The 16,206-nt window shown below is 40.4% G+C and overlaps 1 protein-coding gene across 4 annotated transcripts in view; it reads left to right on the forward strand.

Moving 5' to 3' along the window:
- Positions 1-2,212: 2,212 nt before the first annotated feature.
- Positions 2,213-16,206, forward strand: part of LOC128706620 (golgin subfamily A member 4-like) — a gene marked incomplete at its 5' end in the record, with an annotated part of 145,724 nt that continues 131,730 nt past the window's right edge. For all 4 annotated transcript variants that reach the window (XM_070093010.1, XM_070093023.1, XM_070093016.1 and 1 more), the window contains 4 exon segments: positions 2,213-2,504; positions 3,238-3,383; positions 3,644-4,048; positions 9,509-12,622. In XM_070093010.1, coding sequence (XP_069949111.1) covers positions 2,213-2,504; positions 3,238-3,383; positions 3,644-4,048; positions 9,509-12,622 — 3,957 coding nt within the window.

Below are 16,206 nucleotides of genomic sequence, written 5' to 3' on the forward strand. Positions count from 1 at the left end.
AGTATATCTGGTATCTTATTTTCATTAATAAGATATCTTGACATGTCACATAGGTTATTATACTGTCTGTCTCTGTATTCCTCAATAAGTGGACAATTAAGCACATAGTGTTCAAGACAGTGACCATATGCCTGATCACATAATTTACATTTAGTTTGATCATCATCTGTGTGTCTCCCAAACTGCCAGAAGCACTTGTAACCAAGCCTAAGCCTGGCCACTACAACATCAGTCAGTACTTGTAACCAAGCCTAAGCCGGGCCACTACAACATCAGTCAGTACTTGTAACCAAGCCTAAGCCTGGCCACTACAACACCAGTCAGTACTTGTAACCAAGCCTAAGCCTGGCCACTACAACATCAGTCAGTGTTCACATTGCACGTTGCTCCATAAACATACTTATCTACATTCATGTAATCATAGTGGGTTATAGATCTACTCAGGCTTCTAACTGCATTCCTATAACAATAATTTTCATTATTTACTTCTCTCCTAATATTATTCCTAATGCTAGACACAGTTATACCAAAGTTATATTCTACATTCTCCTTCTGGGTACTCTTCTTGGCTAACATATCAACTTTATCATGAAGGAGTAATCCAATGTGTGATGGGATCCATACCAATTATACATTAATTCCTTTGTCCCGGATTTTTGAGTATCTATACCTGGCTTCTCCAATGAGCTTGTTGTTGGAGTCATTATATGAGTCAAGAGCCTTCAGTGATGACATAGAATCAATAATGGTGGAGTCAGGCTCAGTGTTATAAGTTAGCTTTAGTGCCATTAGGATTGCAAACAATTCAGTTTGCAGTGCAGAAGTGTATATATAGAGCAGCTGTATAAGAGGACCAACACAGTTGTGGCTCATCCTGGGTCATTCACTCTGAACTGAGAGTTGAAGAGTGATTCTCAACTCTTCCTCTCAAAGTTGTAACTTTAACAATTATCCAAGATTAGGCATACCCATCGGCCTACTTTCCTCTAGGCCTGTGCAAGCCTTAGACCTCAGTCAGAGCTGTGTTCTCATGTTCAACCTGGAGGGAACAATATATTGAATGTTCTTGCCTGAACCATGGGTCAGTCATGTTTGTGTTGATGTTGCACAAGAAGTGTTGCAGTAGTCTTGCATGATATTGCATGATGTACAGTGTTACATTAGTCTTGCAGGATGTTGCACATGCAGTGTTGCCACAGCCTTGCATGACTGATGTACAGTTTTGCAGTAGCCTTGCATGATTAACATTGCAGTGTTGCAACAGTATTGCATGATGCACAGTGTTACAGTAGCCTTGCATGATGCACAAGCAGTGTTGCAATAGTCTTGCATGATTGATGCACAATGTTGCAGAAGCCTTACATGATTTAATTGATGGAATTTGTCTAATATATGTTATTTGTCTAATATATGTTATTTATAATTAGAGATGGACTACTATATATACAGTCAGTTCTCTTATAAGTTCAACTATATACAGTCAGTTCTCTTATAAGTTCAACTATATACAGTCAGTTCTCTTATAAAGTTCCACTATATACAGTCAGTTCTCTTATAAGTTCAACTATATACAGTCAGTTCTCTTATAAAGTTCAACTATATACAGTCAGTTCTCTTATAAAGTTCCACTATATACAGTCAGTTCTCTTATAAGTTCAACTATATACAGTCAGTTCTCTTATAAGTTCAACTATATACAGTCAGTTCTCTTATAAGTTCAACTATATACAGTCAGTTCTCTTATAAAGTTCAACTATATACAGTCAGTTCTCTTATAAAGTTCCACTGTATACAGTCAGTTTTCTTATAAAGTTCCACTATATACAATCAGTTTTCTTATAAAGTTTCACTGTATACAGTCATTTTTCTTATAAAGTTCCACTATATACAATCGTTGTTGTTGTTGTTGTAGGAAATTCAGTATATTGTATACGATGTATTAATGTACAGGATTCTGGGATGATTTCCTGAGTGGATCTTGATCCAGTGTATTGGAGGGACTGTCTCCCTCTCCTTGGATCAGATGTGATTACCTACCATTGCTGAGGTGCTTTATGGCCCACTTGGATTTAGCTCTTCCTCTTGTAGGTTATACAGGAGCTCTTCAACTTAGGACAGGTTGGTGGGAACTCAACACCATGGTAAGTTGAGGACCTGTATAGCGTAGTGCTGTTGTCGTCACGTGCTTTGATTAGTGTCGTTTACGTTGCAGGTAAAGATCTTGCAGGAGGGCATCACTGGTGACTTGAACAGCGTTGCTGGTGTTGTCAGCAGCAACAACAACATCCAGTTGACTGTCGCCTCCCCGGACGACCACCTGGGCGATGGCGACAGTGTGTCAGCTGGCGATGCCTCGTCTGGGGCGGACAATGTGTCGACTGCGGAGAGTGTGTCGACGGCAGATGTGTCCATGGCAGACAACGTGTCAGTGGCATCGCATGGGTCGGCGTCGACCTCTGTCACTGTCAACATCGAGGCCGAGGAAATGATCGAGAAACTGAAAGGTATGCAGCCTCAGCGATGTCATCTTGGCGCCACCCAGGGGCTCTTGATCCAAGAATGCAGACCTGTCTTCCCCTTCCTAGGATCAAACCTGTAATCTTGGGTGAATCACATCCCTGATAATTCAACACTGGTTTCAGAAGTGGCTTCTGCTAGGTCTCACAAGACCACTACCACACCCTGAGGAGCTCTTGATCAAAGCTCATTACCACCCTAGTCCTCTCACTGTTAATAAGAATATAAAACACACAAGATGATAGTTGACTATTTGTCCTCTGTAATGGGTAGTAATGACCATTTTGTAGTTTAAACTTATAGTTTACTATCAGTATAAGTAAATACTACTACTACTGTGGCAGAAGTAAGCTGGTAGTATACTATTATCAGTATTAGTAGTTACAACAGTAGTAGTAGTACTAAGCTGGTAGTGTACTATCATCAGTATAAGTTGTTACAACAGTAGTGGTAGTACTAAGCTGGTTGTGTACTATCATCAGTATAAGTTGTTACAACAGTAGTGGTAGTACTAAGCTGGTTGTGTACTATCATCAGTATAAGTTGTTACAACAGTAGTAGTAGTACTAAGCTAGTAGTGTACTATCATCAGTATAAGTAGTTACAACAGTAGTAGTAGTACTAAGCTGGTAGTCTACTACCTTCAGCATTTACATAAGCTTTACAAAGCTTACAGTTGATGTTGTAATTTCAACATCTTGTACTGTGCTGTTGTTGCAGGTGATGTTGCAAAGCACAAATCACTGCTGGCACGTTGTATGGACAACATTCGTGGCAACAAGGAACGCATCGCACTGCTGACACAAGAACGTGACCTGGCCACCACCCAGCTGCACGACAAGCTTAAGCTGATTGATCTTATAAAGGTCATTCTTGCTTACACTCTTTCTTGTCTATATTCTCTATTATTACATTATATTATAAAGATCTGTATATAGTCAGTTCTCTCAAAGTTCCACTATATGCAGTCAGTTCTCTGATAAAGTTCCACTATATACAGTCAGTTCTCTGATAAAGTTCCACTATATGCAGTCAGTTCTCTGATAAAGTTCCACTATATACAGTCAGTTCTCTGATAAAGTTCCACTATACAGTCAGTTGTGTGTTACGTTCTTACTGTTCTCAGGAGGATCATGTTAGAGAACTGGAGTCGTTAAGGACGAGCATGGAGTCCTCGGCACTCAGCATGGCCGAGACCAAGAAACAACTCTTTGAGGAACTACAGGCCAAGGAGGCTGAGGCTGAGCGATGTAAACAAGCGACAACGACGCTGGAGCGGCAGCTGGACGAGGAGAGAGATCGCTGGCACCACGAACTACACTCCATGCAACAGGAACTGCACTCCACACAACAGGAACTACAAGCCACCCAACAGGAACTGCAGGCAAACCAACAGGAACTACTAGGGAAGGAACAGGAACTACATACCTTACAACAGGAACTACAAGCCAACCAACAGGAACTACACACTGTTCAACAGGAGTTACAAGTCAGACAACAGGAGCTGGAAGAGAAGGATGCAGGTGTTCAGGTAAACATATTACCACAACTTTGTTGTAAGGAAATGGAGCTTCCATCCCCTTCCTTGGATCAAACCTAGTATAGTGGTACCTTGACTTATGAGTTTAATTCGTTCCGTGACTGAGCTTGTAACTCAATTTGCTTGTATGTCAAATAAATTTTCCTCATTGAAATTATTTGAAATGCCATTAATCCGTTCCAGCCCCCCAAAAACCATCCCAGTTTTTTTGTTACTGGTTTTTAAATATGAAAAATGTATTTATAAATAAGAAATATTGTATAAAAACATAATAAAACATGAAAAAGAGAATGTAAAGAAATAAACTTGTTTTATAATGTGTATTTACCTTGGAGATCAGACAGCTTGGGCTGACGAAAGATGCTGGTGGAGGTGGAGGCTGGAAAAGACAGGCAGAGGAGATAAGCTTAATCTAGCTTAACTTATTTGCTACACTCTTCACTACTCTACCTACCACTATCACTACTCCACCCACCACCCTCACTACCTCCCACCACTATCATTACTCCACCCACCACTATCACTACTCTACCCACCACTATAACTACCCACCACCTTCACTACCCACTACTATTGCTACTCCACCCACTGCTATCAATACACCCACCACCATTACTACTACACTCACCACCATCTCTACTCCACCCACTACTATCACTACTCCACCCACAACTATCACTACTCCACCCACCACCATCTCTACTACAAGCATCACCCTCACTACTCCACCTATCACCATTACTACTCCACCCACCACCATCTCTGCTATACCCACTACTATCACTACTACACCCACCACCCTCACTACTCCACCCACCACCAATACTACTACACTCGCCACCATCTCTAATCCATCCACTACTATCACTACTCCACCCACTACCATCTCTACTACAACCACCATCCTCACTACTATACCCACCACCATATCTACTCCACCCACCATTATCACTACTCCATCCACCACCATTGTTGAGAGGGTTCGTGGAGATATGATGGTTGGAGATAAACACACTTGTTGGATGGTAACACTTATATTAGCAGAGTGTGAGAAGGGGAGCCCAGCCTGCCTGTCCTGTTGCCTGTAGGTCTACGCGTGAAGTGAGGAAGAGGCAGAGCGCCCAACGCTCACATGCGGCATCACATGATGTCACACATGCTAGCCACTGAGCCTAGCAAGGGGTCAACTATGTAAAACATATGGATGGTACTAACTATGATACTCAGATAACATATACATATACAGGGGTTCAGCAACTATGCTGACAGCTTGGTCATGTTACTTATGTCGTCTCGACATACCATACTATGTTATAGGCTGAACAGGCAGGTGGCTCTGGACTGATTCTATACAATAGCAAAGACATATGTAACTTAGAACTAATGGATGGCATTGTAATGGGTGGTAACATAATGCATTACAAATTATAAGAACAAATCATAGTACAGTGGAGCCCCGGTTAACGATATTTTTTCACTCCAGAAGTATGTTCAGGTGCCAGTACTGACCGAATTTGTTCCCATAAGGAATATTGTGAAGTAGATTAGTCCATTTCAGACCCCCAAACATACACGTACAAATGCACTTACATAAATACACTTACATAATTGGTCACATTCGGAGGTGATCGTTATGCGGGGGTCCACTATATAATAAAAGACGGAATTGATTGGCGATCTGTATTCATGCACTCTATGGATTCTTAGGAAGAATATGTACATTTACAAAGGTGAAAGTAATTAACAGCAAAGACAGACCAGACGCACTCAGGTCATACCGCTAAATCTCAGAATTCGGAGGGAACGTGAACACACACACAAAAAAAAAAATTCTGAAAACTGATCAGCTAATAATAAACACACAGTTGACAACTTCATTCATCTTGGACATCTAATTGTACAGGCTATGTACATTTAAACCCAACTCTGTGAAGGTAATATTTACACATGCAGAATGGTTATCATCTTTGCGAGGATTGAATTCTTTTGCAATGGCTAACACATGCCTTGACTGAAGGAGATCTGAACTAACCCAGGTGACTAAACCCAGTACTCAAGCAAGCCACGTGAGTTCCAGCCTTCACCATCGCTTTGTGCTTCCAGTTCCAAGCCGTCCTGAGTGTTTATACCATCCCTGTGGTGTTGTGGTATTTTGTGGGTTTTTAAGCCAGCCTGGATTAGAATATTTTCGTGCCTAGTGTGGGTGTACCCAGAGCACATGGGTTATGCTGCTTATCCAGTAGGCCTAGCCACCATGCAGCATCCCACCGCAGCCACCATTTGTTGAGAGGGTTCGTGGAGATATGATGGTTGGTTGGTAACACTTATATTAACAGAGTGTGAGAAGGGGAGCCCAGCCTGCCTGTCCTGTTGCCTGTAGGTCTACGTGTGAAGTGAGGAAGAGGCAGAGCGCCCAATGCTCACTTGCGGCATCACGTGATGTCACACATGCTAGCCACTGAGCCTAGCAAGGGGTCAACTATGTAAAACATATGGATGGTACTATGATACTCAGATAACATATACATATACAGGGGATCAGCAACTATGCTGACACCATCACTACTCCACCCACCACCATCACTACTCCACCCACCACCATCTCTGCTCCACCCATCACTATCACTACTACACCCACCACCCTCACTACTCCACCCACCACCATCTTTACTACAACCACCACTATCACTACTCCATCCACCACCATCACTACTCCACCCACCACCATCACTACTCCACCCATCACCATTACTACACCCACCACTATCACTACTCCATCCACTATCACTACTCCATCCACCACCATCACTAGTCCACCCACCACCATCACTACTCCACACCACCATCATTGCTTCACCTACCACTGTCAGTACTCCACCCACTGAAGGAACCTCTGTGAGGCAGGTAAATATCACATAGGCCTTCCTTAATGTTTTGGAAAAACTCTTTGAGTGTTGAAATAGAGGTTACCTCTTCCCCGGATTTATACGAGAACCAAACAAGGGACAAGGTGCCTCACTACAATCTGGGATTAGTGTGGGAGTATTATCCTTCCAGTTATGTCTTGGAAGAGCAAGTGGGATGGGACGAAGTACCTGGCATTCCTCTGGGTACAGAGGTGGATTTGGCTTCAGATAAGCTGCCAACTAGAGGCAGCGTATCCGAAGCTTGCTCGTAACTTGGATTTTCGCTCGCAACTCAAAGCAGAAAACTGACTGAGCGATGGCTTGTAACTCGGAAAACTCGTAAGTTGGGGCACTCGTAAGTCAAGGTACCACTGTAATCCTTTACCACTATAGCACTTATCACTGTTAATTTACAGAGTAAACTCTCGTTATAATGGTCAAATAGACAAGATTGTTTGAGTGTCCATTAACCTCTTCATTATTGGGATGCCTGAAGTGAAATTTGCTCTAAATGTCCAAAAAATTAAAAATACAGTGGAACCCCTGCATCCACTGATTCTGTATCCGAGGTTTAGTTATCCATGGTTTACTGTGGCCCAGAAATGCCTCTTAATTTTGCATAATAATTGCCCCAAAGTGCATAAGTAGTGACAGTTGTTCAAAGTCTAAGAGAAGCTGTGAAGTGCTTCCCATCAGTGAAAAGTGATAATTCTCCACTTATTGTGACTAATTTATCAATTAAACTTTATAATAGGTATGTATAATCCTTATATATGGGGTTTACTACTATCCAGGCCAGGTCCTTGGAACATATCAGGGGGTTCTATTGTATATGTTTATCTTCCTGTAATTGTTTTACATGATGGTAGGATTGTTTTACATGATGGTAGGATTGTTTTACACAATGGTAGGATTGTTTTACACGATGGTAGGATTGTTTTACACAATGGTAGGATTGTTTTACACGATGGTAGGATTGTTTTACACAATGGTAGGATTGTTTTACACGATGGTAGGATTGTTTTACATGATGGTAGGATTGTTTTACATGATGGTAGGATTGTTTTACATGATGGTAGGATTGTTTTACATGATGGTAGGATTGTTTTACACGATGGTAGGATTATTTTACATGATGGTAGGATTGCTTGTGTCTTTTTTCTGTCTCATAAACATGCCAGATTTCAGGTACGTCTTGCTACTTCTACTTAGACTTAGGTCACACTACACATACATGTACAAGCATGTATACACATGTATACACACCCCTCTGGGTTTTCTTCTATTTTGTTTATTTCTTCTTATCTTTATGGGCAAGTGGAACAGAATTCTTCCTCCGTAAGCCATGCGTGTCGTAAGAGGCGACTAAAATGCCGGGAGCAAGGGGCTAGTAACCCCTTTCCTGTATATATTACTAAATTTTAAAAGAAAAACTTTTGTTTTTCTTTTTAAATTTAGAAGAACTTTTGTTTTTCTTTTTAGGTCACCCAACCTTTGTGTGATGTAGCCAGTTTGTTAAAAAAAAAAAAAAAAAAAATTCTGAAATAATAAGAATGTTTTTCCAAAAGCAACGACACCAAAAGTACAAACTTAGATTAAAAACTTATGGAGTTATGCTGGTGCAGAGTTGGCAGTCTGGCCGTGATTTATACACTGGCCAGTTGACCAAACTCTTAGCTATCTCACTAATATATCTTCCATTCTATGGATTTGGCACAAGAAACTGACCTTTCAACTATTTCAACTACCTAATAAAGTGGTCAGAAGTTGGTAACTTAGCCAGTTTAAAAATAGGGTCTGGAGAGGCCTCTCCTATATTACACTCACATTATATTTTCAATTCTTATTCACCAGAATTAATTTTTACTCTATTTCTTGGGTAATAAATTATAACCAGGAATGATTGGTCATGGTTTACAGCCTACCAATAATTGAATTAAGCCTATTAACAACCCATAAACCAGACTGGGGGTTGTAAAAGGGCCTTGCCTGTCCTCTGGAATATTGACAAAAAGTGAATATTTCTGTTACTTTGAGCTCACTTTCAAGCTACTTCTAGTCCTGAAACCAGTCAAAACCATCTCTGTTTCAGTCAGTATAACCATAAAAACCATCTGTTGGGCCAAAAAAATGCCATAATACCTTAACCGGTGCCACATGATTGGAAGCCGGGCATAATTGAAAACCACCACAATAGTGGAATGCCGTGAAGCAAGGCCGTCTACTACTTGATATATAATTATGCAAAAATTGCAAACAAGCAATACAAGATGCAAAACAACCACAGGAGGAGTTGAATGATGGCTCTAATCCTTTCTTGTTTAATTTAACACATCAGGAGCTTGCAATGTTGCAGAAAAGAGGAAGTCCAAGCGGATGCTTCCTCTGAAACATATTTTCTTGGACTTATTCTTCTTTTCTGCAACATTTCAAGCTCTTGATGTATTGATTGCAACAAGGTCTAGAGCTATCATTCAACTCCCATATGATTGTTGTACATCTTAATATTTCATGCTGTTAGTATATTTCAGTTCTTTTTTGTCAGGAACTTGAGTTGATGGCTTCTACTCAGGAAGCGGAAGAAGAGGTGCGGGAAGATACCATAGCGGCAATCAAGCAGCAAGTTGAAGCCAAGATATTTCAACTGGAAGCCCGGGTTCAGGAGCTGAAAGAGTCGAGGACTCAACTGGAGACCCAGCTAGTGGAAATAGATAAAACCAACACACATCTGGAGGACAAGGTGCGCAAGTTGACCGGCGAGAAACATGAAATCAAGATGAATGCTGAAGCATCGGAAAATGGCAGGAGAGAATTGAAGCTGGAGCTTGTTATGCTTGAGGAGGTTAAGCTTGAGCTAGAAGCTCAGGTCACAGGCCTCAAGGGCACCACAAGTAAGCTTGAAGAGCAGGTTGAAGACTTGACCGGTCACAATGAACGATTGAAAGATGAATTGATTGAGCTTCAACAAGCTCACTCTGCTTCCCAGAAACAGGTGAAAGAGCTGCAAGAAGCTCACTCTACCTCACAGAAACAGGTGGAAGAGCTGCAAGAAGCTCACTCTGCCTCACAGAAACAGGTGGAAGAGCTGCAAGAAGCTCACTCTGCCTCACAGAAACAGGTGGAAGAGCTGCAAGAAGCTCACTCTGCCTCACAGAAACATCTGGAAGAGCTGCAAGAAGCTCACTCTGCCTCACAGAAACAGGTGGAAGAGCTGCAAGAAGCTCACTCTGCCTCACAGAAACAGGTGGAAGAGCTGCAAGAAGCTCACTCTGCCTCACAGAAACAGGTGGAAGAGCTTCAACAAGCTCACTCTACCTCACAGAAACAGGTAGAAGAGCTGCAAGAAGCTCACTCTGCCTCACAGAAACAGGTAAAAGAACTTCAACAAGCTCACTCTACCTCACAGAAACAGGTAGAAGAGCTGCAAGAAGCTCACTCTGCCTCACAGAAGCAGGTGGAAGAGCTTCAACAAGCTCACTCTACCTCACAGAAACAGGTAGAAGAACTGCAAGAAGCTCACTCTGCCTCACAGAAACAGGTAAAAGAGCTTCAACAAGCTCACTCTGCCTCACAGAAACAGGTGGAAGAGCTTCAACAAGCTTACTCTGCTTCCCAGAAACAGGTAAAAGAGCTTCAACAAGCTCACTCTGCCTCACAGAAACAGGTGGAAGAGCTGCAAGAAGCTCACTCTACCTCACAGAAACAGGTAAAAGAGCTTCAACAAGCTCACTCTGCCTCACAGAAACAGGTAGAAGAGCTGCAAGAAGCTCACTTTGCCTCACAGAAACAGGTGGAAGAGCTGCAAGAAGCTCACTCTACCTCACAGAAGGACTTAGAAAAGCTTGATCTAGCTCACTCTATATTGTTAGAGGTGTCAAAGGTAGCTTCCCAAAGGTTCTCCAATCTAAATGAAGAGAAAGAAAAATTGACTCATCATTTAGAAGTCAGTCAGAAGGGAAACGACGAACTTCAGTTGACCTTAGAGCGAATGGAAGCGGAAAAAGATCACATCACCGTTGACTTGCAGAGCATGGAAAGAATCGTAGCAGAACTACAGACCAAAGTTGCTGATTTGGACAGAAAATTGAAGTCTGGTGCTGAGGAATGCGCTCAATTGAGCGAGGCAATCCGTGAGAAGGATTCTGCCTTGATGGAGATGGAAAGGGAGAAGCGGTCACTGGTGGAAGAGGCTGGGTGCGCCAGGCTAGAGAACAAACGGATTGCTGGCGAGTTGAAGCAGACCAAGTCTGACAAAGAGTCCGCCAACCAGAGACTTTCCGCTCTCCAGGTGGAAATTGAAACGCTCAAGTCTGAAAAAGAGGAACTGAACTTAAAGCTTCAAAGCTCCAAGCAGGATGAATACAAACAGAAAATAGAGGAATACAAACAGGAAACAGATGAATACAAACAGAAAATAGAGGAATACAAACAGGATACAGATAAATACAAGCAGAAAATAGAGGAATGCAGACAGGAAATAGACACATACAAACAGAAAATGGAGGAATACAAACAGGAAGCAGAAGAATACAAAGAGAAAATAGAGGAATACAAAGAGAAAGTAGACAGCCTAAATTTCCAGTTACAAGAACAGGAAGAACAGAGGAATGAATACAAACTTAATGTCACAAACTTGGCCGAGCAAAACACTGAACTTTGTCAGAATATAAGTGAACTTAAGAATGAATTGAAGCTTAAAGAATTGATGGTTAAGAACGTGGAGAACTTGCAGACAGAGAACAGTGAGTTGAACAATCGTTTGGCCCATCTGGAAGAATGCGTGAATGAGCAGAAAGTAGCAAAGAGAACAGCCACGAACGAGAAGAACAAGCTTACTGAACAGCTGGATAAAGTTGAACGAGAGAACACCAGACTGGCGGCCAAGGTCGAATTCGCGACCGACCGAGTAACAAGGCTGGAGAATGAGCTTTCTGTGACCCAGACACAGCTGAAGAACAAGGAAGAACACAATGCCAAGATAATGCTGCAACTAAGAACTTCACAGAGTGAAATAACGAAAGTGAAGGAGAAATACAGAGAACTAGAACAAAATAATGAAACGTTATGTAAAGAAAAAGAACAAACAATAGAAGAACAGAACAAGAAAATAATGGAAAAAGAACAGTTAATAGGAGAACAGAACAAGAAAATAACAGAGAAAGAACAAACAACATTGGAACAGAACAAGAAAATTGTCGAACTCAAAAATAGAGTCTTAGAATTAGAAAGCAAAGTGAAAGCTAGGGAAAGCAAAATAGAAAGCTTACTACAGGAACTTTCAGAATTAGAAAGCAAAGTGAAAGCCAGAGAAAGTGAAATAGATAGCTTACTACAGAAAATTTCAGAATTAGAAATCAAAATGAAAGCGAGAGAAAGCAAAATAGAAAGCTTGCTACAGGAGAAGAAAGTGATGCTTAGTGAACTGGGAGAGAAAGTTGAAGCATTAGAAAGAGAAGTAGAGGAGAAAGAGAGAAAGTTGAGGGAAAGAACTAGAGAATATGTGATAAAGATGGAAGAGGTGGAAGAGGTGATAAAGGAGGATAAGAAAGCTTGGGAAGTTAAGCTAGAAAGCTGTCAGCAGGAGAAGCTTAAGCTGGAGGAGAAAGTGAGAGAGCTTTCACTTTCTCTCAGACAGAAAGATGAGCTTATTTTCACTAAGGTGAGAGTGCTGTGTAGGTATAACAGTGTGTGTAGGTCTAATAGTAGTGCTGTGTAGGCCTAACAGCAGGTATTGTGTAAGTCTAACAACAGGTGCTCTGTAGGTCTAACAGAAGCTGCTGAGTAGGCCTAACAGCAGGTGTTGTGCAGACATAACAGCAGTGCTGTGTTGGTCTAACATGAGGTGCTGTGTAGGTGTAACAGCAGGGCTGTGTAGGTTTAACAGCAGGTGTTGTGTAGGTGTAACAGCAGTGCTGTGCAGGTCTAACAAGTCTAACAAGAAGAGGTCTAACAAGTGTTGTATAGGTCTAACAACTGCTATATGAGCCTAACAACTGCTATGTAGGCCTATCGTGGGAAGTACTCTGTCATAACAATAATGATATTAATATACTAATAATAACAGTAATACTACAAATAATAATAGATGTTACTAAAGTATGGAACAGGTTGGAGTATATATGTATATATATATATATATATATATATATATATATATATATATATATATATATATATATATATATATATATATATATATATATATATATATATATATATATATATATATATATATATATATATATATATATATATATATATATATATATATATATATATATATATATATATATATATATATATATATATATATATATATAATGTCGTGCCGAATATGTAAAACTGGTCAATTAGCAAGAACTCATTTAAAATTAAGTTCTTTCTAAAATTTTCTCTTATACGTTTAAAGATATATTTTTTTCATTAATGTTGATGTAAAAATTTATAATTTTGCACCAAAAGAATATTAGAAAACTTACCTAACCTTATAACAAGGGCAATTTATTTTAGCCTAACCCAACTAAATATATTTTAAATTTGTTTACAATAATTTAATGCTAAACAAACACAGTGAAATATATTTTTTTCGTTAGGTTCAGTATTATTTTGGCGAAATTATTGCATACACAAATTTTCGCTTGTCCTATATGGCAAGATGAGAGTTGCTATTTAAGCCAAGATGGCAAGTTCTGCCTATTCGGCACGACATATATATATATATTATATACAGTATATATATATATATATATATACATATATATATATATATATATATATATATATATATATATATATATATATATATATATATACAAGTTAAGAAAGCCTAGAGAACAAATGGATTTGTCAGTTAAAAATAGGAGAGGAGAGTTATTAAATGGAGAGTTAGAGGTATTGGGAAGATGGAAGGAATATTTTGAGGAATTGTTAAATGTTGATGAAGATAGGGAAGCTGTGATTTCGTGTATAGGGCAAGGAGGAATAACATCTTGTAGGAGTGAGGAAGAGCCAGTTGTGAGTGTGGGGGAAGTTCGTGAGGCAGGAGGTAAAATGAAACAGGTGGGGATATAGTTTTGGAGTGGTTGGTGCAATTATTTAATAAATGTATGGAAGAGGGTAAGGTACCTAGGGATTGGCAGAGAGCATGCATAGTTCCTTTGTATAAAGGCAAAGGGGATAAAAGAGATTGCAAAAATTATAGGGGGATAAGTCTGTTGAGTGTACCTGGTAAAGTGTATGGTAGAGTTATAATTGAAAGAATTAAGAGTAAGACGGAGAATAGGATAGCAGATGAACAAGGAGGCTTTAGGAAAGGTAGGGGGTGTGTGGACCAGGTGTTTACAGTGAAACATATAAGTGAACAGTATTTAGATAAGGCTAAAGAGGTCTTTGTGGCATTTATGGATTTGGAAAAGGCGTATGACAGGGTGGATAGGGGGGCAATGTGGCAGATGTTGCAAGTGTATGGTGTAGGAGGTAGGTTACTGAAAGCAGTGAAGAGTTTTTACGAGGATAGTGAGGCTCAAGTTAGAGTATGTAGGAAAGAGGGAAATTTTTTCCCAGTAAAAGTAGGCCTTAGACAAGGATGTGTGATGTCACCGTGGTTGTTTAATATATTTATAGATGGGGTTGTAAGAGAAGTAAATGCGAGGGTCTTGGCAAGAGGCGTGGAGTTAAAAGATAAAGAATCACACACAAAGTGGGAGTTGTCACAGCTGCTCTTTGCTGATGACACTGTGCTCTTGGGAGATTCTGAAGAGAAGTTGCAGAGATTGGTGGATGAATTTGGTAGGGTGTGCAAAAGAAGAAAATTAAAGGTGAATACAGGAAAGAGTAAGGTTATGAGGATAACAAAAAGATTAGGTGATGAAAGATTGAATATCAGATTGGAGGGAGAGAGTATGGAGGAGGTGAACGTATTCAGATATTTGGGAGTGGACGTGTCAGCGGATGGGTCTATGAAAGATGAGGTGAATCATAGAATTGATGAGGGAAAAAGAGTGAGTGGTGCACTTAGGAGTCTGTGGAGACAAAGAACTTTGTCCTTGGAGGCAAAGAGGGGAATGTATGAGAGTATAGTTTTACCAACGCTCTTATATGGGTGTGAAGCGTGGGTGATGAATGTTGCAGCGAGGAGAAGGCTGGAGGCAGTGGAGATGTCATGCCTGAGGGCAATGTGTGGTGTGAATATAATGCAGAGAATTCGTAGTTTGGAAGTTAGGAGGAGGTGCGGGATTACCAAAACTGTTGTCCAGAGGGCTGAGGAAGGGTTGTTGAGGTGGTTCGGACATGTAGAGAGAATGGAGCGAAACAGAATGACTTCAAGAGTGTATCAGTCTGTAGTGGAAGGAAGGCGGGGTAGGGGTCGGCCTAGGAAGGGTTGGAGGGAGGGGGTAAAGGAGGTTTTGTGTGCGAGGGGCTTGGACTTCCAGCAGGCATGTGTGAGCGTGTTTGATAGGAGTGAATGGAGACAAATGGTTTTTAATACTTGACGTGCTGTTGGAGTGTGAGCAAAGTAACATTTATGAAGGGATTCAGGGAAACCGGCAGGCCGGACTTGAGTCCTGGAGATGGGAAGTACAGTGCCTGCACTCTGAAGGAGGGGTGTTAATGTTGCAGTTTAAAAACTGTAGTGTAAAGCACCCTTCTGGCAAGACAGTGATGGAGTGAATGATGGTGAAAGTTTTTCTTTTTCGGGCCACCCTGCCTTGGTGGGAATCGGCCGGTGTGATAATAAAAAAAAAAAATATATATATATACATATATATATATATATATATATATTATATATATTTATATATATACATATATATACATATATATATATATATATATATATTTGTAGGTAGTAGGTTGGTAGACAGCAACCACCCAGGGAGGTACTACCGTCCTGCCAAGTGAGTGTAAAACGAAGCCTGTGATTGTTTTACATGATGGTAGGATTGCTGATGTCTTTTGTCTGTCTCATAAATATGCAAGATTACAGGCATGTCTTGCTACTTCTACTTACACTTAGGTCACACTACACATACATGTACACATTTATTTATACACACTCATCTGAGTTTTCTTTGATTTTATCTTAATAGTTCTTGGTCTTATTAATTTTCCTTTTATATCCATGGGGAAGTGGAATAAGAATCTTTCCTCCGTAAGCCATGCGTGTTGTAAAAGTCAACTAAAATGCCGGGAACAATGGGCTAGTAACCCCTTTTCCTGTAAAGATTACTAAAAAGAATAAGA

Source organism: Cherax quadricarinatus, chromosome 3 (genome assembly GCF_038502225.1).
Source record: "Cherax quadricarinatus isolate ZL_2023a chromosome 3, ASM3850222v1, whole genome shotgun sequence".
NCBI classification, from domain to species: domain Eukaryota; kingdom Metazoa; phylum Arthropoda; class Malacostraca; order Decapoda; family Parastacidae; genus Cherax; species Cherax quadricarinatus.